The 27278-nt window shown below is 37.0% G+C and overlaps 1 protein-coding gene across 4 annotated transcripts in view; it reads left to right on the top strand.

Annotated features, from left to right (window-relative positions):
• Positions 1-27278, top strand: part of LOC142341678 (protein rogdi homolog) — a 415549-nt gene that overhangs the window by 366981 nt on the left and 21290 nt on the right. For all 4 annotated transcript variants that reach the window (XM_075392826.1, XM_075392824.1, XM_075392822.1 and 1 more), the window contains 3 exons: positions 10434-10532; positions 24775-24873; positions 25286-25413. In XM_075392826.1, the coding sequence (XP_075248941.1) occupies positions 10434-10532; positions 24775-24873; positions 25286-25413 (326 nt within the window). The remainder of the gene's footprint in view (positions 1-10433; positions 10533-24774; positions 24874-25285; positions 25414-27278) is intronic.

Here is a 27278-nt window from a genome sequence, read left to right as displayed (position 1 = left end):
ATGTTGCTGGATTGACTAAGAACTTCTGGATTTTGAGACATATTCAAATGACGGGTTCAACCACTGCTTAAAAGGACGGGCTCAGAAATTGATGAAGATTTAAAATGTGAAGCTTATTTTCATTTCTGTAAGGCCATTGTCAGTTTGCTATTTTTTAATTGGTTTTTAGATTCGTTTTTTGTTTAGATTTGAAATTTCCATCTTAATTAATTGCTCTCGAACAAAGTTTGAAGTAATTGTTGCAGACGTTTGTGTCTTGTTTTTGCAACATTCATTTTCACGTTTGTGCAAAATTTTTGCCTGACAGTTTTTGCTTTTTGTTCTAGAGTATTCTTTGACTTCTGAAACGAGTTTTCACGCTTTTCTGATTCATTTTTGAGTGATCTCAATTGCTCTCACTACGAAGTACAGTTTGTTCCTAAAATGAAATTGATTTTTTGGAAAGGAAATCTCAGGGATCTAATAGCCGAGTGGTTAATGCTGCTGTCGAGGACTCCAGAGGTCGGGGGTTTGAATCCTTCCCTGTTCGGTTGTTTTTGCACCAATAAAGAAAAATTTATCTAGGCTAAGCCACTGAATTAAACCTTCGGCCTGTCATTCGAGAGCAATTTGTCCGACGTTAGTCGGTATGTTTTTTTATTTGACACCTTCCTTGCGGCCTCAATTGAGTTTCGTCAAAAACTCATGATGCAACTTATTGGCGAATTTGATGAGTGTTATTTTTTTGGGACCCCTTATTAGCAACCCAGTTTTGTAATATTGTACCTCCAGGCTGCTTGCGAAATTTCAATCTGTATCTACTCGACGCTTTCGTTCTTTTCTTGGTTAATATTCAATATTTTTTGTTGATTACGTTGGCATTGAAATCTGAACAATCAGTGGCAAGCTTTTGTTTTGCTCTCAAACAAAGTTGACGCTTCTATCGTAAACATTTCTGACAAATTCAATATTTCCGAAAAAGGCAGAAACTAACAGCCTCTTAGTTAATAGCTGAATAAATGTTGCTGGATTGACTAAGAACTTCTGGATTTTGAGACACATTCAAATGACGGGTTCAACCACTGCTTAAAAGGACGGGCTCAAAAATTGATGAAGATTTAAAATGTGAAGCTTATTTTCATTTCTGTAAGGCCATTGTCAGTTTGCTATTTTTTAATTGGTTTTTAGATTCGTTTTTTGTTTAGATTTGAAATTTCCATCTTAATTAATTGCTCTCGAACAAAGTTTGAAGCAATTGTTGCAGACGTTTGTGTCTTGTTTTTGCAACATTCATTTTCACGTTTGTGCAAAATTTTTGCCTGACAGTTTTTGCATTTTGTTCTAGAGTATTCTTTGACTTCTGAAACGAGTTTTCACGCTTTTCTGATTCATTTTTGAGTGATCTCAATTGCTCTCACTACGAAGTACAGTTTGTTCCTAAAATGAAATTGATTTTTTGGAAAGGAAATCACAGGGATCTAATAGCCGAGTGGTTAATGCTGCTGTCGAGGACTCCAGAGGTCGGGGGTTTGAATCCTTCCCTGTTCGGTTGTTTTTGCACCAATAAAGAAAAATTTATCTAGGCTAAGCCACTGAATTAAACCTTCGGCCTGTCATTCGAGAGCAATTTGTCCGACGTTAGTCGGTATGTTTTTTTATTTGACACCTTCCTTGCGGCCTCAATTGAGTTTCGTCAAAAACTCATGATGCAACTTATTGGCGAATTTGATGAGTGTTATTTTTTTGGGACCCCTTATTAGCAACCCAGTTTTGTAATATTGTACCTCCAGGCTGCTTGCGAAATTTCAATCTGTATCTACTCGACGCTTTCGTTCTTTTCTTGGTTAATATTCAATATTTTTTGTTGATTACGTTGGCATTGAAATCTGAACAATCAGTGCCGAGCTTTTGTTTTGCTCTCAAACAAAGTTGACGCTTCTATCGTAAACATTTCTGACAAATTCAATATTTCCGAAAAAGGCAGAAACTAACAGCCTCTTAGTTAATAGCTGAAAAAATGTTGCTGGATTGACTAAGAACTTCTGGATTTTGAGACATATTCAATGGACGAGTTCAACCACTGCTTAAAAGGACGGGCTCAAAAATTGATGAAGATTTAAAATGTGAAGCTTATTTTCATTTCTGTAATGCCATTGTCAGTTTGCTATTTTTTAATTGGTTTTTAGATTCGTTTTTTGTTTAGATTTGAAATTTCCATCTTAATTAATTGCTCTCGAACAAAGTTTGAAGCAATTGTTGCAGACGTTTGTGTCTTGTTTTTGCAACATTCATTTTCACGTTTGTGCAAAATTTTTGCCTGACAGTTTTTGCATTTTGTTCTAGAGTATTCTTTGACTTCTGAAACGAGTTTTCACGCTTTTCTGATTCATTTTTGAGTGATCTCAATTGCTCTCACTACGAAATACAGTTTGTTGCTAAAATGAAATTGATTTTTTGGAAAGGAAATCACAGGGATCTAATAGCCGAGTGGTTAATGCTGCTGTCGAGGACTCCAGAGGTCGGGGGTTTGAATCCTTCCCTGTTCGGTTGTTTTTGCATCAATAAAGAAAAATTTATCTAGGCTAAGCCACTGATTTAAACCTGCGGCCTGTCATTCGAGAGCAATTTGTCCGACGTTAGTCGGTATGATTTTTTTATTTGACACCTTCCTTGCGGCCTCAATTGAGTTTCGTCAAAAACTCATGATGCAACTTATATGCGAATTTGATGAGTGTTATATTTTTGGGGCCCCTTATTAGCAACCCAGTTTTGTAATATTGTACCTCCAGGCTGCTTTCGAAATTTCAATCTGTATCTACCCGACGCTTTCGTTCTTTTCTTGGTTAATATTCGATATTTTTTGTTATTTACGTTGGCATTGAAATCTGAACAATCAGTGCCGAGCTTTTGTATTGCTCTCAAACAAAGTTGACGCTTCTATCGTAAACATTTCTGACAAATTCAATGCTTCCGAAAAAGGCAGAAACTAACAGCCTCTTAGTTAATATCTGAAAAAATGTTGCTGGATTGACTAAGAACTTCTGGATTTTGAGATATAATCAATGGACGGGTTCAACCACTGCTTAATAGGACGGGCTCAAAAATTGATGAAGATATAAAATGTGAAGCTTATTTTCATTTCTCTAAGGCCATTGTCAGTTTGCTATATTTTAATTGGTTTTTAGCTTTGTTTTTAATTTACATTTGAAATTTCCATCTTAATTAATTGCTCTCGAACGAAATTTGAAGCAATTGTTGCAGACGTTTGTGTCTTGTTTTTGCAACATTCATTTTCACGTTTGTGCAAAATTTTTGCCTGACAGTTTGCATTTTGTTCTAGAGTATTCTTTGAATTCTGAAACGAGTTTTCACGCTTTTCTGATTCATTATTGAGTGATCTCAATTGCTCTCACTACGAAGTACAGTTTGTTGCTCAAATGAAATTGATTTTTTGGAAAGGAAATCACAGGGATCTAATAGCCGAGTGGTTAATGCTGCTGTCGAGGACTCCAGAGGTCGGGGGTTTGAATCCTTCCCTGTTCGGATGTTTTTGCACCCATAAAGAAAAATTTATCTAGGCTACGCCACTGAATTAATGCTGCCGCCTGTCGTTCGAGAGCAATTTGTCCGACGTTAGTCGGTATGTTTTTATTTGACACCTTCCTTGCGTCCTCAATTGAGTTTCGTCAAAAACTCATGATGCAACTTATTGGCGAATTCGATTAGTGTTATATTTTTGGGACCCCTTATTAGCACCCAGTTTTGTAATATTGTACCTCCAGGCTGCTTGCGAAATTTCAATCTGTATCTTCTTGACGCTTTCGTTCTTTTCTTGGTTAATATTCGATATTTTTGTTATTTACGTTGGCATTGAAATCTGAACAATCAGTGCCGAGCTTTTGTATTGCTCTCAAACAAAGTTGAGGCTTCTATCGTAAACATTTCTGACAAATTCAATACTTCCGAAAAAGGCATAAACTAACAGCCTCTTAGTTAATATCTGAAAAAATGTTGCTGGATTGACTAAGAACTTCTGGATTTTGAGATATAATCAATGGACGGCTTCAACCCTGCTTAAAAGGACGGGCTCAAAAATTGATGAAGATATTAAATGTGAAGCTTATTTTCATTTCTCTAAGGCCATTGTCAGTTTGCTATATTTTAATTGGTTTTTGCTTTGTTTTTAATTTAGATTTAAATTTCCATCTTAATTAATTGCTCTCGAACAAAGTTTGAAGCAATTGTTGCAGACGTTTGTGTCTTGTTTTTGCAACATTCATTTTCACGTTTGTGCAAAATTTTTGCCTGACAGTTTTTGCATTTTGTTCTAGAGTATTCTTTGACTTCTGAAACGAGTTTTCACGCTTTTCTTATTCATTTTTGAGTGATCTCAATTGCTCTCACTACGAAATACAGTTTGTTGCTAAAATGAAATTGATTTTTTGGAAAGGAAATCACAGGGATCTAATAGCCGAGTGGTTAATGCTGCTGTCGAGGACTCCAGAGGTCGGGGGTTTGAATCCTTCCCTGTTCGGTTGTTTTTGCATCAATAAAGAAAAATTTATCTAGGCTAAGCCACTGATTTAAACCTGCGGCCTGTCATTCGAGAGCAATTTGTCCGACGTTAGTCGGTATGATTTTTTTATTTGACACCTTCCTTGCGGCCTCAATTGAGTTTCGTCAAAAACTCATGATGCAACTTATATGCGAATTTGATGAGTGTTATATTTTTGGGGCCCCTTATTAGCAACCCAGTTTTGTAATATTGTACCTCCAGGCTGCTTTCGAAATTTCAATCTGTATCTACCCGACGCTTTCGTTCTTTTCTTGGTTAATATTCGATATTTTTTGTTATTTACGTTGGCATTGAAATCTGAACAATCAGTGCCGAGCTTTTGTATTGCTCTCAAACAAAGTTGACGCTTCTATCGTAAACATTTCTGACAAATTCAATGCTTCCGAAAAAGGCAGAAACTAACAGCCTCTTAGTTAATATCTGAAAAAATGTTGCTGGATTGACTAAGAACTTCTGGATTTTGAGATATAATCAATGGACGGGTTCAACCACTGCTTAATAGGACGGGCTCAAAAATTGATGAAGATATAAAATGTGAAGCTTATTTTCATTTCTCTAAGGCCATTGTCAGTTTGCTATATTTTAATTGGTTTTTAGCTTTGTTTTTAATTTACATTTGAAATTTCCATCTTAATTAATTGCTCTCGAACGAAATTTGAAGCAATTGTTGCAGACGTTTGTGTCTTGTTTTTGCAACATTCATTTTCACGTTTGTGCAAAATTTTTGCCTGACAGTTTGCATTTTGTTCTAGAGTATTCTTTGAATTCTGAAACGAGTTTTCACGCTTTTCTGATTCATTATTGAGTGATCTCAATTGCTCTCACTACGAAGTACAGTTTGTTGCTCAAATGAAATTGATTTTTTGGAAAGGAAATCACAGGGATCTAATAGCCGAGTGGTTAATGCTGCTGTCGAGGACTCCAGAGGTCGGGGGTTTGAATCCTTCCCTGTTCGGATGTTTTTGCACCCATAAAGAAAAATTTATCTAGGCTACGCCACTGAATTAATGCTGCCGCCTGTCGTTCGAGAGCAATTTGTCCGACGTTAGTCGGTATGTTTTTATTTGACACCTTCCTTGCGTCCTCAATTGAGTTTCGTCAAAAACTCATGATGCAACTTATTGGCGAATTCGATTAGTGTTATATTTTTGGGACCCCTTATTAGCACCCAGTTTTGTAATATTGTACCTCCAGGCTGCTTGCGAAATTTCAATCTGTATCTTCTTGACGCTTTCGTTCTTTTCTTGGTTAATATTCGATATTTTTGTTATTTACGTTGGCATTGAAATCTGAACAATCAGTGCCGAGCTTTTGTATTGCTCTCAAACAAAGTTGAGGCTTCTATCGTAAACATTTCTGACAAATTCAATACTTCCGAAAAAGGCATAAACTAACAGCCTCTTAGTTAATATCTGAAAAAATGTTGCTGGATTGACTAAGAACTTCTGGATTTTGAGATATAATCAATGGACGGCTTCAACCCTGCTTAAAAGGACGGGCTCAAAAATTGATGAAGATATTAAATGTGAAGCTTATTTTCATTTCTCTAAGGCCATTGTCAGTTTGCTATATTTTAATTGGTTTTTGCTTTGTTTTTAATTTAGATTTAAATTTCCATCTTAATTAATTGCTCTCGAACTAAGTTTGAAGCAATTGTTGCAGACTTTTGTGTCTTGTTTTGCAACATTCATTTTCACGTTTGTGCAAAAATTTTGCCTGACAGTATTTGCATTTTGTTCTAGAGTATTCTTTGAATTCTGAAACGAGTTTTCACGCTTTTCTGATTCATTATTGAGTGATCTCAATTGCTCTCACTACGAAGTACAGTTTGTTGCTCAAATGAAATTGATTTTTTGGAAATGAAATCACAGGGATCTAATAGCCGAGTGGTTAATGCTGCTGTCGAGGACTCCAGAGGTCGGGCTTTGAATCCTTCCCTGTTGAGATGTTTTTGCACCCATAAAGAAAAATTTATCTAGGCTACGCCACTGAATTAATGCTGCCGCCTGTCGTTCGAGAGCAATTTGTCCGACGTTAGTCGGTATGTTTTTTATTTGACACCTTCCTTGCGGCCTCAATTGAGTTTCGTCAAAAACTCATGATGCAACTTATAGGCGAACTTGATGAGTGTTATTTTTTTGGGACCCCTCATTAGCAACCCAGTTTTGTAATATTGTACCTCCAGGCTGCTTGCGAAATTTCAATCTGTATCTACTCGACGCTTTCGTTCTTTTCTTGGTTAATATTCAATATTTTTTGTTGATTACGTTGGCATTGAAATATGAACAATCAGTGCCGAGCTTTTGTATTGCTCTCAAATAAAGTTGACGCTTCTATCGTAAACATTTCTGACAAATTCAATACTTCCGAAAATGGCAGAAACTATCAGCCTCTTAGTTAATATCTGAAAAAATGTTGCTGGATTGACTAAGAACTTCTGCATTTTGAGACATAATCAATGGACGGGTTCAACCACTGCTTAAAAGGACGGGCTCAAAAAGTGATGAAGATATAAAATGTGAAGCTTATTTTCATTTCTCTAAGGCCATTGTCAGTTTGCTATATTTTAATTGGTTTTTAGCTTTGTTTTTAATTTAGATTTGAAATTTCCATCTTAATTAATTGCTCTCGAAAGAAGTTTGAAGCAATTGTTGCAGACGTTTGTGTCTTGTTTTGCAACATTCATTTTCACGTTTGTGCAAAATTTTTGCCTGACAGTTTGCATTTTGTTCTAGAGTATTCTTTGAATTCTGAAACGAGTTTTCACGCTTTTCTGATTCATTATTGAGTGATCTCAATTGCTCTCACTACGAAGCACAGTTTGTTGCTAAAATGAAATTGAATTTTGGTAAAGGAAATCACAGGGATCTAATAGCCGTGTGATTAATGCTGCTGTCGAGGACTCCAGAGGTCGGGGTTTGAATCCTTCCCTGTTCGGATTTTTTTGCACCCATAAAGAAAAATTTATCTAGGCTAAGCCACTGAATTAAACCTCCAGCCTGTCGTTCGAGAGCAATTTGTCCGACGTTAGTCGGTATGTTTTTTTATTTGACACCTTCCTTGCGGCCTCAATTGAGTTTCGTCAAAAACTCATGATGCAACTTATTGGCGAATTTGATGAGTGTTATTTTTTTGGGACCCCTTATTAGCAACCCAGTTTTGTAATATTGTACCTCCAGGCTGCTTGCGAAATTTCAATCTGTATCTACTCGACGCTTTCGTTCTTTTCTTGTTTAATATTCGATATTTGTTTATTTGTTGTTATTTACGTTGGCATTGAAATCTGAACAATCAGAGCCGAGCTTTTGTATTGCTCTCAAACAAAGTTGAGGCTTCTATCGTAAACGTTTCTGACAAATTCAATACTTCCGAAAAAGGCATAAACTAACAGCCTCTTAGTTAATATCTGAAAAAATGTTGCTGGACTGACTAAGAACTTCTGGATTTTGAGACCTAATCAATGGACGGGTTCAACCACTGCTTAAAAGGACGGGATCAAAAATTGATGAAGATATAAAATGTGAAGCTAATTTTCATTTCTTTAAGGCCATTGTCAGTTTGCTATATTTTAATTGGTTTTTGGCTTTGTTTTTAATTTAGATTTGAAATTTCCATCTTAATTAATTGCTCTCGAACGAAGTTTGAAGCGATTGTTGCGGACGTTTGTGTCTTGTTTTCGCAACATTCATTTTCACGTTTATGCAAAATTTTTGCCTGACAGTTTTGCATTTTGTTCTAGAGTATTCTTTGACTTCTGAAACGAGTTTTCACGCTTTTCTGATTCATTATTGAGTGATCTCAATTGCTCGCACTACGAAGTACAGTTTGTTGCTAAAATGAAATTGAATTTTGGTAAAGGAAATCACAGGGATCTAATAGCCTGGTGGTTAATGCTGCTGTTTAGGACTCCAGAGGTCGGGGGTTTGAATCCTTCCCTGTTCGGATGTTTTTGCACCCATAAAGAAAAATTTATCTAGGCTACGCCACTGAATTAATCCTGCCGCCTGTCGTTCGAGAGCAATTTGTCCGACGTTAGTCGGTATGTTTTTTATTTGACACCTTCCTTGCGTCCTCAATTGAGTTTCGTCAAAATTTCATGATGCAAATTATTGGCGAATTTGATGAGTGTTATATTTTTGGGACCCCTTATTAGCAACCAAGTTTTGTAATATTTTATCTCCAGGCTGCTTTCGAAATTCCAATCTATAGCTACTCGACGCTTTCGTTCTTTTCTTGGTTAATATTCGATTTGGTTTTGTTATTTACACTGGCATTGAAATCTGAACAGAGTCGGGCTTTTGTATTGCTATCAAACAAAGTTGACGCTTCTATCGTAAACTCTTTAGTATCTTTTGGAAAATTTATGATTGATCTTTTTGTGCTAGAATTTGTCGCTGGCTTGAGTAATTTGAGCTTTTTAAATGACTTTTTTACACTTGACTTCTTTATTTTTGTGATCTAATTTGATCTCTTTAAGAATTCAAAACGATATTGTAAATAGTGCTATTTCACTGCTAAAAGATTGTTCTTAATTGCTCAGCAATTGGTTTCATTTTCATGTTATAAGTGGTCGGAAGAAAGCTTTAGTCAATTTGTCTTCATTAACATTCAGTTTGTCCATGTTGGTTAATTGCTCCCGAACGAAGTTTGTCAATTATTGAAAGCGTGTGTTTTTGTATTTAGAATTTCTGTTCGGCCGTTCGTGCGCTTTTATTCTAGAACATTCTTTGACTTTTCAAGTGACTTCCTTCATATTTGAGTGATCTTATTTTATTTGCTTTCACTGATTGTCACTAATATAAAAGCGGTTGTGAGCGGTAGAGGGTCATAGCCGTTGTAGCGTTCTGGAGAAGATGTCAGACTGCTATCCTGGTTGCGGGTTCGAACCTTTGAGGTCAGATTTTTTGTACCCACAAGAAAGGTCCTGAGCAACACCTCTGAATTGAATTGCCGCCTGCGTGTCGTTCGAGAGCACTTCTTCCGACATTAATCGGTTTATGTTTGTTGGACTATGTCTGCCTTTCAACTTTTGTTAACTTTTCAGCGTGAAACACTTTTCGTCAAGTGTTTTTTTGATCAAAGGGATAGAGCTAAGAGCGTTTGTAGTCATTGCACTTCGATTGCGTCGATCTGCTTAACGCTTCACTCCAGGGGGGATTAAATAGTTTTGGGAATTCAAGAATAGTAAAGAGAGAAAACTCTTTGTTAAAATTAGCCTTCAAGGAGAAATGAACCCAAGGTTGTGTTGCCTTTAGTTCAAGGAGCATTAAAATTATCCAACAGCAAATAATCTCCCATAAATTTGACAAAAAGTTTTTTCAAGGAACTCTGGTGGGGACCCAGAGTCTTAGAACTATGGTTGCTTTCTAATTCAGTAGTCCCCTCCGACGTATTTCCGGGCAAGCACTTTTGATATCTCCAGTGTTTCTGGTATTTGAGATGGTTGTTTCTGTAATTTTGAAAGGACATTTTTCATCTAGAAACTCTTTTCGGTAAAAGTGATTCAGAATGCTTGATAATAGAGCAACATCAAGCACGAAGCAGTTCTGCGAATTTTTATTTTTGCCAGTTGTTTTTAAGCCTCAAGGGTGTTTTTGATCAAATTTTGCACTCAATGTCTGAGATAAAGCAAAAGTTCTAACCTACTCTCTTAGACTCTGATGGCAGTTGGACCTGACGATTTGAAACATGATTTTGACAAGACTGCGGGATATTAGCTTGAAAATTGTCACATCTGTTGCACATTTTCTCAATGATTGAACTCATGATAGAGGAAAACGCTGTCAGCAGTCAGTAAATGATTGAATGCGATTTTTTGGGCTACTATACGTCCCCACAAGCGACCTCATGTAGAAATTGACATTAAGATGTCATTTAGATACAGGCCTGTTCGAACCTACTGACAAAGATGCTGGCACTGCTCAGTCACCACACTTCCAATGCAATCTCATACACTCATTCCAGCCAGATCATTAAGGTACAACTCCAATGTATTATGAGCTTAGAATTACTCATCTTGTTTCCTTTTAGTTCTTTTTAGTTTTATGTTTCAAAAGTATTAGGTCATTGTGATGTCCCTTAAAATTTCGTTCATTATAAACCTTTTTGAACATGTTATATTTATATAGAACTTTCTAAATGTAAACAAACAAGCCTCACCTCAATTGTTTGCTAATATTACTCTAACTGTTGGAACTAATAATTGTACCACACGGAGCTATTGTTATTCTACAAATCAGTAACAGATTATTAATTGAGTAAATCGTTTTTGAACTTACTAGTTTGAAAATAAGTTGTCAGCCCATTATCCGTTGAATCGACCGCTCCAAGCTAAAATCTAAAGAGAACAATTACAGTGCATGCACATACAAGATCAATCGAGTTAAAATATTGTTAAAATATCATGCAATAACATTCAATAAACGTGCGAAGAAACCTTTTGAAATCACCGCACACCACATGGTGACAGAAAGGACGACAACAACAGCAACAACAGCTCCTGGATCAACCTCTGGACAGCAGCTCCTGAAAAAGAAGATCACGGCAGCATCTGGAATTCTAATCAGCGCCTAGAGGAACTACCATACTACCTAACCAACAAGCAAGAAAACGAAAGGCACAGCATTCACAGTTCAGTTTCGAGAAGCAGTTCTCCAAGGGTTCGTTAAAAGCACATTGTTTCTGCTGTAAATTTTTAATGTTTTAAATTTGATGAAACGCTCAATTACTTTAGATTGCTATCAATTATTTGAAATCATTTTAAAATGTAGTCATTTATGACTGGGGCGAGAAAACTGATAGATTGATTTGAGATCTTAAATTATCCTATAACGTCATTATCTCATAAAATCATCAAATTGATCTAGAAAAGAGCAGAAAATCGAGTGCAGCTTCGAGAAAAGTCTTTGAGTCTTAAGTTCCAATAGTAACTTAAAAAAAATACATTATTCAGTTTGAGATAAAGTAACCTAGAGACGAAGAGTTCAGAGCTTGAAATCAAAGTACAATTTAGATATGGCGCATCCTAATATAACACTTAAACCATTCGGAGGCAGTGAAAAAGAAAATTTTAAAGAATTTGAGAGATTAATAAGAGGAGTCATAGCTGTGACAGGAATTCCGAATGCTCAGCAAGCAAACTTTCTAGCTGTCCGCATTAATAATGATGCGCTTAGATTTTTTGATACCTCATTAGATGATGCAACTAGAGCAGACTTTGAACTTAGTCTTACAGCGCTGAGAAACCATTTTTGTAATCCTAATCTACACGAACTTCATAAAATAAAACTCGAAAGCGTCAGATTTGATCCAAAAAAAGATTCGCCAGAAAATTTCCTAGTAGTATTAAGGGGAATGGCAATTCAAGCATATCCAGATCCAGTAGCAGCTCCAGTACCTCCAGCAGACCCAGCACTGCCGGCTGCAGATGAAGCCGCAAGGATAGCAGCTGCAAATGCAGCGAACGCCCAAAATATACTATTTGCTCAGACTGAAAGAGCAAATTACATTAAGCTTTACTTCACAAAAAGTATGCCAGGATGGTTGAGAGCGAAATTGCTTGAACAACCTGAAAACAGTACTGTCGACGACTTGTGTCTGGTAGCGCGTAAACAGTTAACGATACAGAACCTTTGCAAAACAGATGACTACGCTGAAGGTGCATTCAGTGAAATGAGTCAAACAGTAACTGAAAATTTGGTAGATGCTCTTACAAAGTTAACGCAGACACAACTCACAATGGAGAATAAAATTAACGAGCTGTCCAAACAATTTGTTGAACGAATGCAACAGAACAGCCAGCAGTCAGCTTCAACCCAGGATAATAACTATCGAGGAAATAGTAGAGGTCGAGGTTGGCGTGGAAGAGGTAACTTTCGCGGTAATAACAGTTATCGACGTAGAAACAATTACCGAGGCTATAGCAGAGGTCGTGAGAACCCAAATTTTGCATACCAAAATTTCCCACAGAATACGCAAAGCGTTCCAGCAGAAGTTGTCCGGCAACCTCAAACACAAGACCAAGTAACAGTCCAAGTGTCATCACCTGTACCTCAAGACCATATTGAGACTACTCAGTATGCAAACGTCTTCTGTTATAAGTGCGGTTACCCAAATCATTTGGCTAACCAATGCGCATTAGGTAATAGAGGAAGAAGTAGAGGTGGAAGTTTTCCATTTCAGAGAGCCCCAAAAAACTAAATAAGCCACAAGTTCCACAAAAGTCCAATCTGCATGAAGCTCAATATAAAAATCTAAAATCACTGCATGTAAATAACTTTGAAACAGATAGCGATCAGACTTCTGAACAATCGGAAGAATCTGAAGCTAGCACAGATTCAGAAAATGAATTCTGTGCAGCAATACCCTTAGAAGGTGACTTTTTGTCCTATGTTCATCTAAATTTTGATAAAAAAGTAAAGAGAAAAGCATTAGTTGATACAGGTGCTTGTGCTAACGCAATTCCACAGATACTCTTGGATGAGTTACAAAAATTGAACGCTAAAATTGAGTTTAGAGAGCCAGCGTTTAGAAATGTTAAATTAGCATCAGGAAAACCAGTACCAGTTACACAATCTATCAGAATAAAATTTTATATCGCAAATCATGAGTTCACAGACGATTTTATGGTTTTGCCAACCATGAATTCAGTCATAATTGGCAATCCATTCTTCAAGAAAAATTCTATTTGGATTTGCCCGTCTAACAATTTGCTTAAACTACCAGACATGACTGTTCAGTTAAATGAAATTCGACCAAAAAATCGAAAACCAATGATGCTGAAAAAACTGAAGAAAATTCCACTTTTTCTGAGCAAAAAACATGTAATTCCTCCATATTCACATCAAATATTAGAATGTTCACTCAGTGAAAACTCCGAAAGTTTTAAGGAAAGTAGTGGAGTAGTACTTCCTAACCAAGAGTTTGAGAATTCAGCAGAAGTAGCCATGACTTCATCCTTGAGCACGATTGATGAAAAGGGTAAAGTTTTGGTTTCAGCAGTGAATATAACAGATCATTACATTCATGTCAAAGCAAATACTCATGTAGCTTATTTTGAAATTTTGAGCGAGGTCCAAGCGAGTCGCCTTATCAACATCGATCCGCAATTAATCGCCTTAGCAAAAATGCGAGACCCAAACGATCTCGAAAATGGCATTAATCAGCTTGTACAAATGGAATGTAAAAAGGATGGTCAAAAACCTTTACCTGAATATGAAAAGTTTTGGTTTCCGACCCCGGAAACTTGTCAATATCCTGAGTCATTGCCACCACTTCAACGTGACATCTACGAGCAGATCAAACAGTTCAAAAATCTTGAGAAAATTGACCCCAATATTGATAAATGTCATCGGCAAACATTCCTACAAAAGTTCAAATGGGACAATTCAATATTGACAGATAGTCAAAGGTCAGAAATTGAGGAACTCTTGGTGGAATTTTCCGACATATTTGCCAAACATAGATTTGATGTGGGTTATAATGCCGAATTAAAGATTAAACTAACACCTGAACACGATCTTCCTGTTTATGTTCAAAGTCCAATAACACCAATACATTTGCGAGATGAGTTGATTGTTGAATTAGCCTTAATGCACTATTACAATTTGATCACTACACTTCCAAATTCCAAATATAGCAGCCCCGTGTTTGCAGAGCGCAAATCATCCGGACGTTTGAGAATATTGATTGATCTAAGGCGTATCATTCATCTGCTAAGGAATGACTGTATAAATAGTAACTTTCCAATCTCAAACATGAGTGATGCCTCAAATCATTTTGCCGGAAAGAAATTTCTAAACAAACTTGATTGTTCTCAAGCGTACCATTGTGTACAAATGGCTGATGATCTTTCGATCCAGTTGTTGGCATTTAATTTTGCATCACGCACCTATGCTTATAAATGCCTAGGGCAAGGATTGAGAAAGTCCGTGACAGGATTTAGTTCCTTTATAAGGCACTATTTAGACCAATGCTTAGCTGCTAATATTTGCACACAGTATATGGACGATATTGGAAGTGGCGTAGAAACCTTTGAAGAGTTAATTCCAAATCTGCGACAGATTTTTGAATGTGTTAGAAAATCAGGACTTAAACTCTCTCCAGGCAAATGTGAATTTGGTGTCCAAAAAATAACGTTTTTGGGAAAAGTCATTACTCCAGCAGGCATTCAGCCAGAGCGCGAAAGAATAAAAAAATTCTTGAACAAACTGACGATGCCAAGAACCGTTAAACAAGTGAAGCGACTTGTTGGATTTTTACAGTTTTGGAGAGACTTTATTCCCAACTTGAGCGAAAAACTTACCTTTTTATAAGCTTTTGAGAAAAAATGTTGAACATTATATCACAGAAGAACAAGAAAAAGCATTAGAAATTTTGAAGGAGGACCTGCAAAAAGCAACTGACTTAACTGTTAGATTAGCCAAACCAGGACTTCAGTATGTTTTACTTTGTGACGCTAGTTACTACGGCGCAGGCTTTGTTCTGATGATAGAAGATTATGTCAAAGATCAGAAAAACAAAGAGAGGAAAACTTATGCACCAGTAGCATTCGGCACAAAGCTTTTTAACGAGGCCCAACTGAAGTATTCAATTTATTACAAAGAATTTCTCGGACTATACTTCGCTCTAGAACACTTTTCACACTTTATTTGGGGTACAGAAAAACCTGTGATTGTCTTAACCGATAATAAGAGTCTAACATCATTTTTTCAGTCAAAAGCAATACCACCTTCGCTGTGGAATTTCTTAGACCGTCTACTTTCATTTAATCTCGTAATTGCACACATTCCAGGCAAAGCAAACTATGCTGCAGATTTTTTGTCACGTGTTCAGACGGATCCTGATCAAGTAATTGAACTGAAATTATCAGACCGCATCCCAGTTCAAGAAATTGAGGTCGAAACTGTAGCAAAAACGCCTGATGTTGCATTAAGTTCATTGGAAAATTTTGATAGTCTATTTAGTTCAGAACCAAATAAACGAGAGTATAATAGATCAACTTAAACGAACAGGTGTAACGGAAAACATTTTAGCTCAAATAAGAGAACAAACAAATAAATTAAGTGATGATGACATCTCAGGCTATGTCAGGTTAATCTACAACACAAGTGAAACCAATGCTATACTCATGCACGATTACAGAGATTACCTGAGCGATCTTTCAGAAAAACTTGAGCCACTAAATTTAGCAGCTGAACAAGCTAAAGATGAGGTCATTAAACGCGTACTCAAGTGGAAACGCGAAAACAAAATTGAAGACCTATCTATGCATCATCTCAATTAAAAAAATATAGTAAACAATTTTACCGGCTAGTTGTTGTACATGAAACATTGTTTAGACAATTTTTTGATCATACTGGAAAAGTCGATCGTTTACAGTACTGCTTACCAAGGCATTTGTGGAAGGAAGTTCTGTATCGCTTACATAATTGAAGAGTAGCAGGCCATGTTGGCATTGTGAGAACAGTAAAAGAATTTAGGCAGAGATTCTACTTTCCAGGCTTCACAGAATACCTAATTCAGATGATTAAAAACTGTCTTACATGTATTCAACAAAAAGCGATAGCAAACAAGGCCCTGAGAGCATTTTTACAGCCAGTTTCCTCTCTGCAATCATTCCCAGGCGATATGATGCAAATAGATATTGTAGGACCATCCAATCATCTACATATAAGTATGTTCTCACAGGAATTGATGTGTTTTCTAAGTACTTATTTGCAGTTCCCTTGACATGCGTCAATGCACAAAAGCTTGCACAAGCGCTGACATCAAAATTTTTTGAGCATTCATACATTCCACATACACTCGTCACTGACTTAGGAACCAACTTGGTTGCCGAACTTATGCATGAACTCGCTAAGCTGCGAGAGATTAGGATCAGGCATGCAACACTAAAACACGCACAAAGTGTAGGAGTAGTAGAGAGAGCACATAGCGCTTTGAAAAGAATTTTAAAACTGAACACGAACAAACAGTGGTCCAATTGGCAATTATATGTGCCTCTCGCTACTTACATTCACAACACGTCATACTACTCGTCAATTGGATGTTCTCCAACGGCAATATTTCATGGAAGAGAGCCACTAAAACCACTTGACGTAAGGTTCAACAACAAGTCTATTAGAAAACTTGACCCGACGTCTGACTTTGTGATAGAGATTCAAGATGCAATGCAACAGAAGTTTGCTGAAACAAAGTCAAAGATAATTCATGCTTACCATCAGTATCGAAACTATTACGACCCAAAAGCTGAAGCAAATCCGTTAGAATTACATTCATTTTGTCTCCTTCTCAACCCAAAATTGATGAATCAAAGTGATTTTGGAAAAAAGTCTATGCACGTTTGGTTACAACTTTACAGAGTAGAGAGAGTTTTAACAATATCAAACTACATTATTCGAAAAGTAGGAACCAATTTCACTCAGTGCATACACAGAATAAGACTGAGGTCGTACGAACCGCACGAACCTCCAGAGGATTTGCCAAACGTTGACCCAGAACGATTTGTTCCAGATCCTGTTTTAGGAAACTATAGGCAAGAACCTGAATTATTTGATGAAGAGATCCCAAAACTCCTGGGGCACACGTTTATGACGGATGTACCAGAACAGCAAGAGCAAGAAGAACAGCATTTATCAGTTACAACGTCATTCAGCTACGATATACCTCCTGCTCCAGCTGTACCAGTAGCACCACCAGCAATAGTGCCACTTCAGGAACCGGCACCTCTTGTACTCAATCCAGAACCTCCAGACCCAGTTCAGGAACAATTTTTTCCCGAGCCAATCGACCTACATGACTAACCAGAAATCCCAGACGTTGATGTTCACGGTTTTGGAAATAACAATGAAGAAATGATAGTCTTCAACGATGCAGAAGCAGACAATCAGGTGCCTATTCCACCAGTTAATCAAGAGGATGATAACCCATTCGCTGATTTCCCTGAACCATTTCAAGAGCCAATGACTCCAAGGAGAGGAACTAGAGAAAACCCTAGAGTAAATCAACCAATGCCCGAAATTCAAAGAAATCAACAAAGAGGTAGTGATTCGGAAACTCCGTTACCCCCTTCTAGACTACAAAAACGTGTAAGATTTCCTCCAGATGCCGATACGCAACCACAATCAGTAGTTAGACCGAAAAGAAAGGGCTATACTTCGATTGAAGTACCAATGGTCGATGGCAGATTCGTGCTTCCTCACGCAACTTTTACTCGACAAGAAAAACACGACCCAATCACAACATCAAGTAGAGATTCAACTCGCCGATTAGCATATCAGCAAGGACCATCAAGAGCAAGAAAACATGATATTAAGCGAAGTGAAGAAAAAAAGAAAGCAAGTGAGTCGCCAACTACGAGCACTTCAGTCCAAGAAAGAGAGACTAGATTTACAAAATCACCAAAGGAACCATCCCCTTTGTTAAAATTAGTACCAGGCTCAAAGCGCAGAGCAAGACTAAACAAAGTAAAGGCAGAAAAAAACAAATCAGGTGACATGAAATCAATGTTTGAACTTAATTTCAATTTGCTCTATACTACAAGTGACATTGAAAAGTCAAAAAATTCAATAGTACAAGCAGTTTCAATGGATTCACCTCTTGCAAATCTTGAAAAATTGAACATCGTAGTACCACCGAGCACTGTACTAGCAGAAACCTTGACCAAAGGCTCGCTTATTTCAATTCACGACAAAAAAGAGCAGAGATTTGTTTACAACTTGGTTTCAAAAAAATCTAAGCTCGACAGACCGTCATAGTCATGTCTCAAGACTTGCTTAACAGAGCTCAAAAAACAAGTTTTAGACCAAAATATTGAGTCACTAGCTTTCCCCCAACTAGAATGTTCACCAGAGGGATTAGAATGGCCGCAAGTCTGTAAGATTATTGTTGAGACATTCAAAAACTCTAAAATAAACATCTATTTACATGTCCAAAAACATTGAATAACACAACTAAACTCTAGTTACCTGCGAGGAGTTAGTTGAACCATCCTACTGTCTTTTCCCTACCGGTGTATTATTCATTATAACGTCAGTGTCCCTAGTTTGACAACGAAAACAAAAACAAGAGTACTTTATGTGCAATTCAAGTTTGCAAGCAAGAAAAAACCTTTGAAAAAATAATAACAGAAAAGGTTTTTCAGTCCTCCCTGATGCATTTTACTCTTGTTGCTTCTGACAAACTAATAAATAGCCTAAATTATGTTTCTACTCAAACTTAGAAGAAAAATTAGTTAAGTTTTTGCAAATTTCTCAAAAATCACGATTTTTGACCAAATTTTTCTATGTGAAAAAATGATTTTTAGACCCTAAAAGGGGGGGTTGGCACGCTCACAGTAACAATACCAATCGATTTAGACCACTCTCGTTCAGTGGTTTTGACCTTTTTTTCGAAGTGCTGGCGTACGGCGGAAACCCGTTTTCTGCAAAAATTTAGGCAAAAATCTTTCACAAGTTCTTTCTAACACTCTTTTCTGGCCTTGCAGACTCATCATTGATAGGCAAAAACGTTTATAGCAACAATACATTATCAATTTAATTCACAATACATAGATAAACACGAAAAAATGAAATTCAATCCTGAGATCGTGACCTGAATATGCAGTTTGTGAGATATTTCATGAGTTTTAAATGAGTTCTAGTCCTTACTGAGTCTTAGTTTCTTTTCGCAACGAAGACCAATTTCCCCGTTAACGAAAGAAGCGTCGAATTCCGCTTCATTACTGACATAAAAAAAATCATTTTTAACTCTTGAGATCGTACAAAAAAATAAAAATTTTTGTACCTAAGAGACGGTATTTCAGTAAGGGGATTACAATGATAACCCGAATTTCCATCCACAGTCTGGTGTTCCATGTAAAGAAGCAGGGCTGAACCTCGGTTCTGCGAAGTTTTAGAGCAGTAATACCGAACCCAGCAACACTTTGACTCATTTTCATAACGGAAATAAACGCAAATATCAATCTGCAGCAGATAAGCTAGTCCCAGATACTAAAAGAACAGAGGCATTGCGTGAATAGGAGCATTGAAAATCACTAGACGAGAAAAAGCAGTATAGATTTTTACCCAGTGATCTCCGACAGCGTCAGAAGAATTTCTGTTCTTGACAATTTCGAAGATAGACGGCACATAGCTCAGTTGCTCTTTACAAAGCGAAAAGAAAGCAGGTTCCAACATTTTGTTGCCGCAAGCAACACGCAGACGCTGACAGGTGGAATTTTTTCCTCTTCCGACTAGAAAAACAACCGTCAGAAATTAGATCGGAATTCAGGACAGATAATCTAAATATCGAATGAAATTCCAATTGATCAATTAACCTGATTTTTTGCCTGTAAGCAGGTAATAAACACCAGAGAACAAGCATTGTCCGTACTGTTGAGAAACTGATTTGGGAGTGCCAGGAGTCCCGAGTAAGCATAAATCAGTTACACTTTCGCTCAAAGGTTCTTTCGGACAACTGATTTTAAGCATTTCGCAAAGATGTTTCTGCACGACGAACTTAAGACCTTGAAAAAAAAATCGATCGTTCACATGCTTCGTTGCAAAACAATAAAGACAAGAGCAAAGAAACCTGTCAAAAAAAATTGTAATTAGTTTAGCTTCATTAGAGCCGCAAATTTTTAACGATCATAAATAAAACTACTTACTCCTCTACAACACGATTAATTCCACCCAAGAATTTTGGCATTCCAAAACCCGCTTTTGTTAACGCAGTTACAACAGTACTAGCTTTCCGAATATGTTTACCGCTTTTGCTATAGTGCGCTTTAGACATGAACTCATCTATATCTCCGAGTGATGGAACTATTCCTTTTGAGCAATGAGTTAGAGACTCATTCTTCAGAGCAAACTTTTGAAAGCGTTTTCTGTAGAGCTCTCTTTCCTCACAATCTTTAAATTCTGAATACCGAGGAAAATCGTCGTTTTTAATAAAATACACGATAGCTGAGAATAAAACTCTTTCCATATTAAGCTGAAAAACAGACCGCAAATTAATTAAAGCAAACAATAAATTAAGGAACACAGACACCTTATTCCTATTTGACGCAGCAGGCAACACGCCCGCTGAATTCCGCATTTATCCTTATTAGACGCAGCGTAGCAGGCAAAACGCCCGCTGAATTCCGCATTTATCCTTATTTGACGCAAAAGATACCACGTCCGCAACAACATTTCTTGGTTAGAATCTAGTTAAGGCACAGAATTAATTAACTAGATTCGTGTAAGAAGGATTAATTTAACACATCAACTTTCAATTAACAAATTTTCCCATTAAATAAAGTCAAATCCAAATTACTTTCTCAATTACAACAAGTTAAAGTAAACCGCTGAACAGTAAGAGAGCACTAGCCCAGCTAAAACCTTAAGTACAAAAATTTGGTCAATTAATCAATGTCTAAACTGTTAAGTCAACTACAAGTCAATTAGCACAGTGCTTCAAACATCTACTAATTCGAAATCTTCAAGTACTGGTACATCTATTTCGCTTTCCAAATGGTGCCTCAATTTATAAAGGGTGTACCAAAAGCAGCACACTGTCCACTGGCAGCAACAAATTGCCGTCATGGCAAGAAAAACAATTGCAACCCAGTTAACTCCATTGTTATCTGGTGTTGGGCAAACAGAGGGAGATGTTGAACTCGAAATCTGAATTCCGTCAAGCAGAACGTAGCTGCCATTTGCACAGCAAAAGATAGTGTGCTCCAGCCATTTAACATCAGTACAGGTCTTGACAGCAGATACAAGGGTGATAGCAAGAACAAATTTGAACATTTTTCAATTGAAATCAATTTTAAAGTCAATTCTCATTTCACAAAACGGTTCACCTCATTCAGTTAAACAACTATGAACTCAATCACTCTACTCACAAAAAGACAGGAAGTTAAATTTTATCTGAAATAGGAAAGATTGAAGTTAATTGTGCAAACTACAAAGTTAAGTGTTTAGATGAGGCTTGTTGTCTTATTCATCCTACTCACAACCATCCACCTATCATACTCGGAAGACTACCATCAGGAATTTGATGATGTTCTTCGCAAGGGAATCATGTTCAATGAAGAATCTAGAATTCCACTTGCCGAGAAGTTTATCCCAATCCAGTTTCTAGTTCCTTTTCCGAAGTACAACTTTAGTATGAAAACAGAGCTCACTGAATTACTTAAGAACCTTAACAACAAGTTGAAACTTCCATCAACATCATGCCCTCTGGAATTCTCGACAAGTTTTAAGACCAACACCTCCAGTTACAATGTTGATTGGATCCTGAACAAGATACAGAAGGAAGTGTTAAAATCAAAATCAAACATTGACATGCTAAGAAACGAAACTGCTACGTTTCTACAAAACGATAAAGAAGTAATGCAGTCAAGACAAAGAAGAGGTGCACATGTGGGAGCTCTAGCTATGGCAGGGATTGGACTGTTTGGATCAGGTTTAATGATGGGAGGATCAGCAGGTTGTGGGTTAACAGGAATATTCGGATCATGTCAAGACCAAGCAAAAACAAATGCTGCAAATATTGAGCTTTTAAGCACAATTACAACCACTATTGTTGACTATGTAGCCAAAATGCAAACAACTAATGACGAAAAATTTTTTGTTGTCAGTAATAAATTCGCAGAAATTGAAGAAGCCCAGCAGCAAATGACAGAAACTATTCAAGCAATTAACACCAATTTCCACGTGCTTCGAGATTGTACCCAAATGCTTTTTTCCAACCAGCAACTTAATTTCAATTTTGACACCACCGCCTCATTACTCTCGCTTCTATATTCTGATGTGAAAAGCTACTGGTCCGCAGTTTACACCTATAGAATGAACATCCTAAACGCTATTCCGACATTGTTGCAGCAACATCTTCCAATGTCCCTTGTACCAAAGTCGTCACTCTCAGCTATTTTGAAATCTGTAGCAAGCGAGTTGGTAACAACTGGTAGCGGACTTTCGTTGGCTATTCCTCCAAATTCGGACTTGCTCTCATATTATGATGCTAAACTTCTGAGAGATGTTCTAAAGGTACGAGAAGGGTTAATTTTAACCCTCGCTATAGCTCTAGCTTCTCGTCAGACTGTTTTTTCGACGTATAGTGCCAAAGTAGTCCAATTGCCGCAAACGGAACCCCGCATGGCTGTAAGATGGGTTGTTGAAAATCCATATCTAGCAATTTCGGAGGACCAGATGGAATCAATGACTCTATCCCAGCATCAATTCGACAGTTGTCTTGGCTCATCTAGGTATAGAATTTGTCAAGAGCCTCTCGCGTCTCAATCGAATCATCCTTCATGCCTTGCAACTTTGTTCTTAAGCTCGTCTCTGAAGGCTGAAGAGACTTGTGATACGGAAGTGTTCTATCTTCCAACTCGAATTCAAGCAGAAAACCTTGGGTATGGTATCTGGCTGATAACATCAGCTTCAGATGCATACGAGATGAGAGAGTATAGTCTAGAATCAAAGCAGAAGTCCTGGAACCGTTTAATTGCAGGATATAAGATCTGCATAATAAGGGTGGAATGTGACTTGCAAGTTTTCATTGGCGACAATATAAAGATACGATCGGACCTGGAAGCGTGCGACAAAGTTCCTGCAAAAATTTTTGATGTTCAGTTACCGGACCCACTAGAGCACTTGATTCAGGCAGTACCTGATGTGGAAGACCTTCCTTATTTCGAGTCTCGAGTAGTAGCCGGAGTCGATCTCCTCAGAAAAGTGAGAGCTGAGCTAATAAGAAGTCCCAAAGTAAAAACAAGTCAAGATCTGATTGAAATTGCGAAACCATTTACTGTTGATATGACCTTACTGAAACCAACTCTGAAAAGTCAACTGAATGAATATGTTCCGATCAAGTTATCATTATCACTGACAATCATTGTCTTCTTTCCGAATTTGTTGTTACACATCTTGTTCATATGGGCATATCACAAGTTCACTTTTATTCGTAAACATATGCCAAAATTTCTGAGAAAGAATGAATACTTTCCCATACAAGTCAAACCAATAATAGTGATTGATAGTGACGCTAATGACAATGTCTTTGATGCCATTTCGCAAAAATTCTGTGCTACCCGCCAATTTTATCAATTTGATGGAGAGAAATTGACTCTCTTAGAACCTGAAAAAACTAAGGACTGAGGAAAACACCTTCTCATAGTAAACAATCAGTCACATCACTCAAGTCTGCTAGATCTTTGAATCAATCAAAATCAATTGTTGACATCCAACTGGACACTAAAGCCTGATTGATGAAATAAGTTTGTAAAAATAATGATGTTCTACTTCTTGTGCTTAACCCAACTTGTCGATCCAGACGATGTACAATGACGTCATAACATACTGACGAGACAACTTGAACCCAACTTGTCCTACGATTCGCCAACGAGTACTTCCAAATTCATTAATATTTATTTGCTCTACGTGTATCTGCATCACCAAGAGTCTTTTTATGACTCAGACTTTTTCAACTCATCACTGGACTGGAACTATTGTGGCCGAACAGATAAAACTCAAATTTTAAAAGACATCAATTAATGATGGACTCCAATTATTTGTGAGCCCGGAAGTTCTTGAAAGGACGGGAGTGTGATGTCCCTTAAAATTTCGTTCATTATAAACCTTTTTGAACATGTTATATTTATATAGAACTTTCTTAATGTAAACAAACAAGCCTCACCTCAATTGTTTGCTAATATTACTCTAACTGTTGGAACTAATAATTGTACCACACGGTGCTATTGTTATTCTACAAATCAGTAACAGATTATTAATTGAGTAAATCGTTTTTGAACTTACTAGTTTGAAAATAAGTTGTCAGCCCATCATCCGTTGAATCGACCGCTCCAAGCTAAAATCTAAAGAGAACAATTACAGTGCATGCACATAAAAGATCAATCGAGTTAAAATATTGTTAAAATATCATGCAATAACATTCAATAAACGTGCGAAGAAACCTTTTGAAATCACCGCACACCACAGTCATTAAGCTTAAATTACTTTTGGAATTAACATACAAATAAATTCTCCATTTAACCTGTCAAAAATAGTGAAAAATTGCAAAATGACCCGGGTAGTTCCTACCAGACAACTTAAATTTATTCTTATGTTAAAGGGAAGAGTGTGAATTAAAGAAGGAGTTAACTGAAAATTCAGTCATAGAATTAGGTGAAGTGAAATCAACCACTGACTTACTATATCAAAAAGCAACTTGATGTTATGACACTATTTCAGCTGTTGGACCAGCTAACTGGTTTGCTCAACAGTGCACGAAAGACCCTGGACAATCCGCCCAATATTGACATTGACACTATTCTTCAAGACCGACAAAAGGTTTGACTTTAACTCTAGGTAACGATTTAACTCTAGGTAACGATTTATCTATAACGATTCCCAATACCTTCATTAACAGCACTATGATGGTCTCGTGCTTGGTTATTAAAGACCTTCCAGTCTTTTTATTCTGATGAAATCAGTCTCACTATTTCAGTTTAATAGTAATCAAATTTGATGAATGATTGAAAATAATTTTCCTTTGATCTTTTGTAACTGTTACTTGGATTTGATTTCCGCTGAAATCTTATATGGCTTCGCAGCTACTTTGATGAAGTTTTTATTAGGAAACCTTTTCGCACCCTCTTGTAAAGAGGAGCTAGATTTGATAACCAGCTTATGGTTTTGTATCTAAAAAAGTTGGTCTTTTTAGCTATGTTTTCGTTTTTTGTCATTTTTGAAATATTTTCAGGTGGTGTTCAATCCCCCGTTGCCGAGTGAGTTCTCAGTTGTGTTCACGATTCTCAGAGACAGACTATTTGTCAATGCGATCCACATTCAGCCACAGAAGACTCCTGACAACAGGAAAGTTGACCTCAGGTAAACAATATAGGGTATTCTTTGATGGTCAGAAAATTGTAGAATCATCTTCAATATAGCACGATGAAAGTACGTTTTACATATTAAGTATGACAAGGACAATAGATCATAAATAGTGAAATTTGGGCACTAAATCGAAAGTACACTTTATTATTCCAACCGCAGTGTTTTTTGGAGGTGGGGTGGAACTTTATGCCAGGGTAACTTTTTTGCTGAGACTCCTGTGAGCAAATTTTATTTTTAATAGCCGCACAGCGATAGCTGGGGCTATTATTGGCCTTCTCTTGGTTTTTTTTTTAATTTTGTCATGATTTTTGTTACGACCATATGACGTCACAGCCACTTTTTGTTCATTCGTTCATGCAATTTCAACTGAATTGCATGTGTGACGTCATTTTTCGCTCTTAGTGGAGCGAGTTTTTTTGTTCATGCGCGTGATTAAATTTTTGGTCACACTTGACTTACCTCACTCACAAAAATGACTTCCTCACTTTGAAATTGACTTTTATTTACTTTAATTCAAAGAAATAAGGTCAAATGGGTGTGTGTTACTCTAAATGAAGGTTATTTGAGATCAGCTAATAGAGGCAGCAATAACTTACACAGATTTTAAATCAAAATATAACAGATCAGCCTTCAATGAAAATACGAATTTTTTTGGTCTTTCTTTTTTACTGTTTTTTTTAGACTGTCGATCTACAAATCTATTGCGGCTATTTTCTGGCAATCTGCCAGCTATGTTTTTAAATTGTTCTCTAATGAGAAGCAGTTTTTGTACAAGTGTGTCTTTTTTTTACACAAATCTTTTGCTGGACCTCTTTGCGCTTTTCTTCTGAAATAATTCAGTGACTTTTTTAACGTATTTCTTGATATTTGAGTGATTTCAATTGCTCTCACTCCGAAATAGTTTGTTGCTCAAACAAAATCGAATGTTAGCGAGTCGATGACAAGGCTGTGATAGCCGAGTGGTTCATACCTCTGTCGAGGTGACGGAATTGGACTCAGGTTCGAATTCTACCTTCGGCTGATGTTTCCTCACCCATAAAGAAAAATTTATCCAGGCTACGGCCCCTAAATTAAGTTGTGCCGCCTGTCATTCGAGAGCATTTTTAGTCGGTTTATGTAATATTTTTCACACAGATTAAAGCTGAACAAATAATTAATTGTTGAGCCATTTTTGGAGGTTAATTTGAGGATTATATATATGCGAGGCCTTTTTTCAGTCGAATTTTCAGTTTTTGTTTGCACGTTATGGAGAAAAAACGTTAAACATCTTTTTTTGGCCCTTAAAGTCTATTCTGGATGTCTTTTGAAGAAATCTACAATCTGTATTGCAGGCCGAAAAGGGAAGCTGTTTAATTGCTCAAACAAAGGTATTTATTAAATTGGTCCTGTATCTTATATCTTTTTATACTGATGAATCCTGGTTGTCATTAGGTGGCTGATCAGCTCCCTTATAGCCTTACTAATCTCTAAGTGATCAAGGAAACTGTTTTGAGGTGACAATTTCATGATGTGAATGGCAGTTCTTACTCTTTGAAAGTTTCACCTCCTCATTCCACCCCCTCCCAGTCCAACCCTCTCGATTGTTTGAGGGCAATTTGTCTGACCTTAATAGGTCATTTTGAAGGAAATAATTAAAGCAAAACAGTTAGGGCAAAAACGAATAAAATTGAGTGGTTGAGGGTGGGGATGGGGTGGTATTAGATTATATAGAATATTTTTTCTGAAAATTTATAAAAAATAGTACGGAAAGGAAAATATAATTGGGTTAGGCTTTCTTGCAGTAACAGTAACAATTGTCAACGGACAGAAAGCGACAAACTTTTATGTAGATTTTACTCTTAGTCCTTTCTCCCACTTAT

Source organism: Convolutriloba macropyga, chromosome 6, assembly GCF_964194025.1.
Source record: "Convolutriloba macropyga chromosome 6, txConMacr16.3, whole genome shotgun sequence".
NCBI lineage: Eukaryota > Metazoa > Xenacoelomorpha > Acoela > Convolutidae > Convolutriloba > Convolutriloba macropyga.
This window is presented reverse-complemented; position numbering and strand designations above follow the sequence as displayed.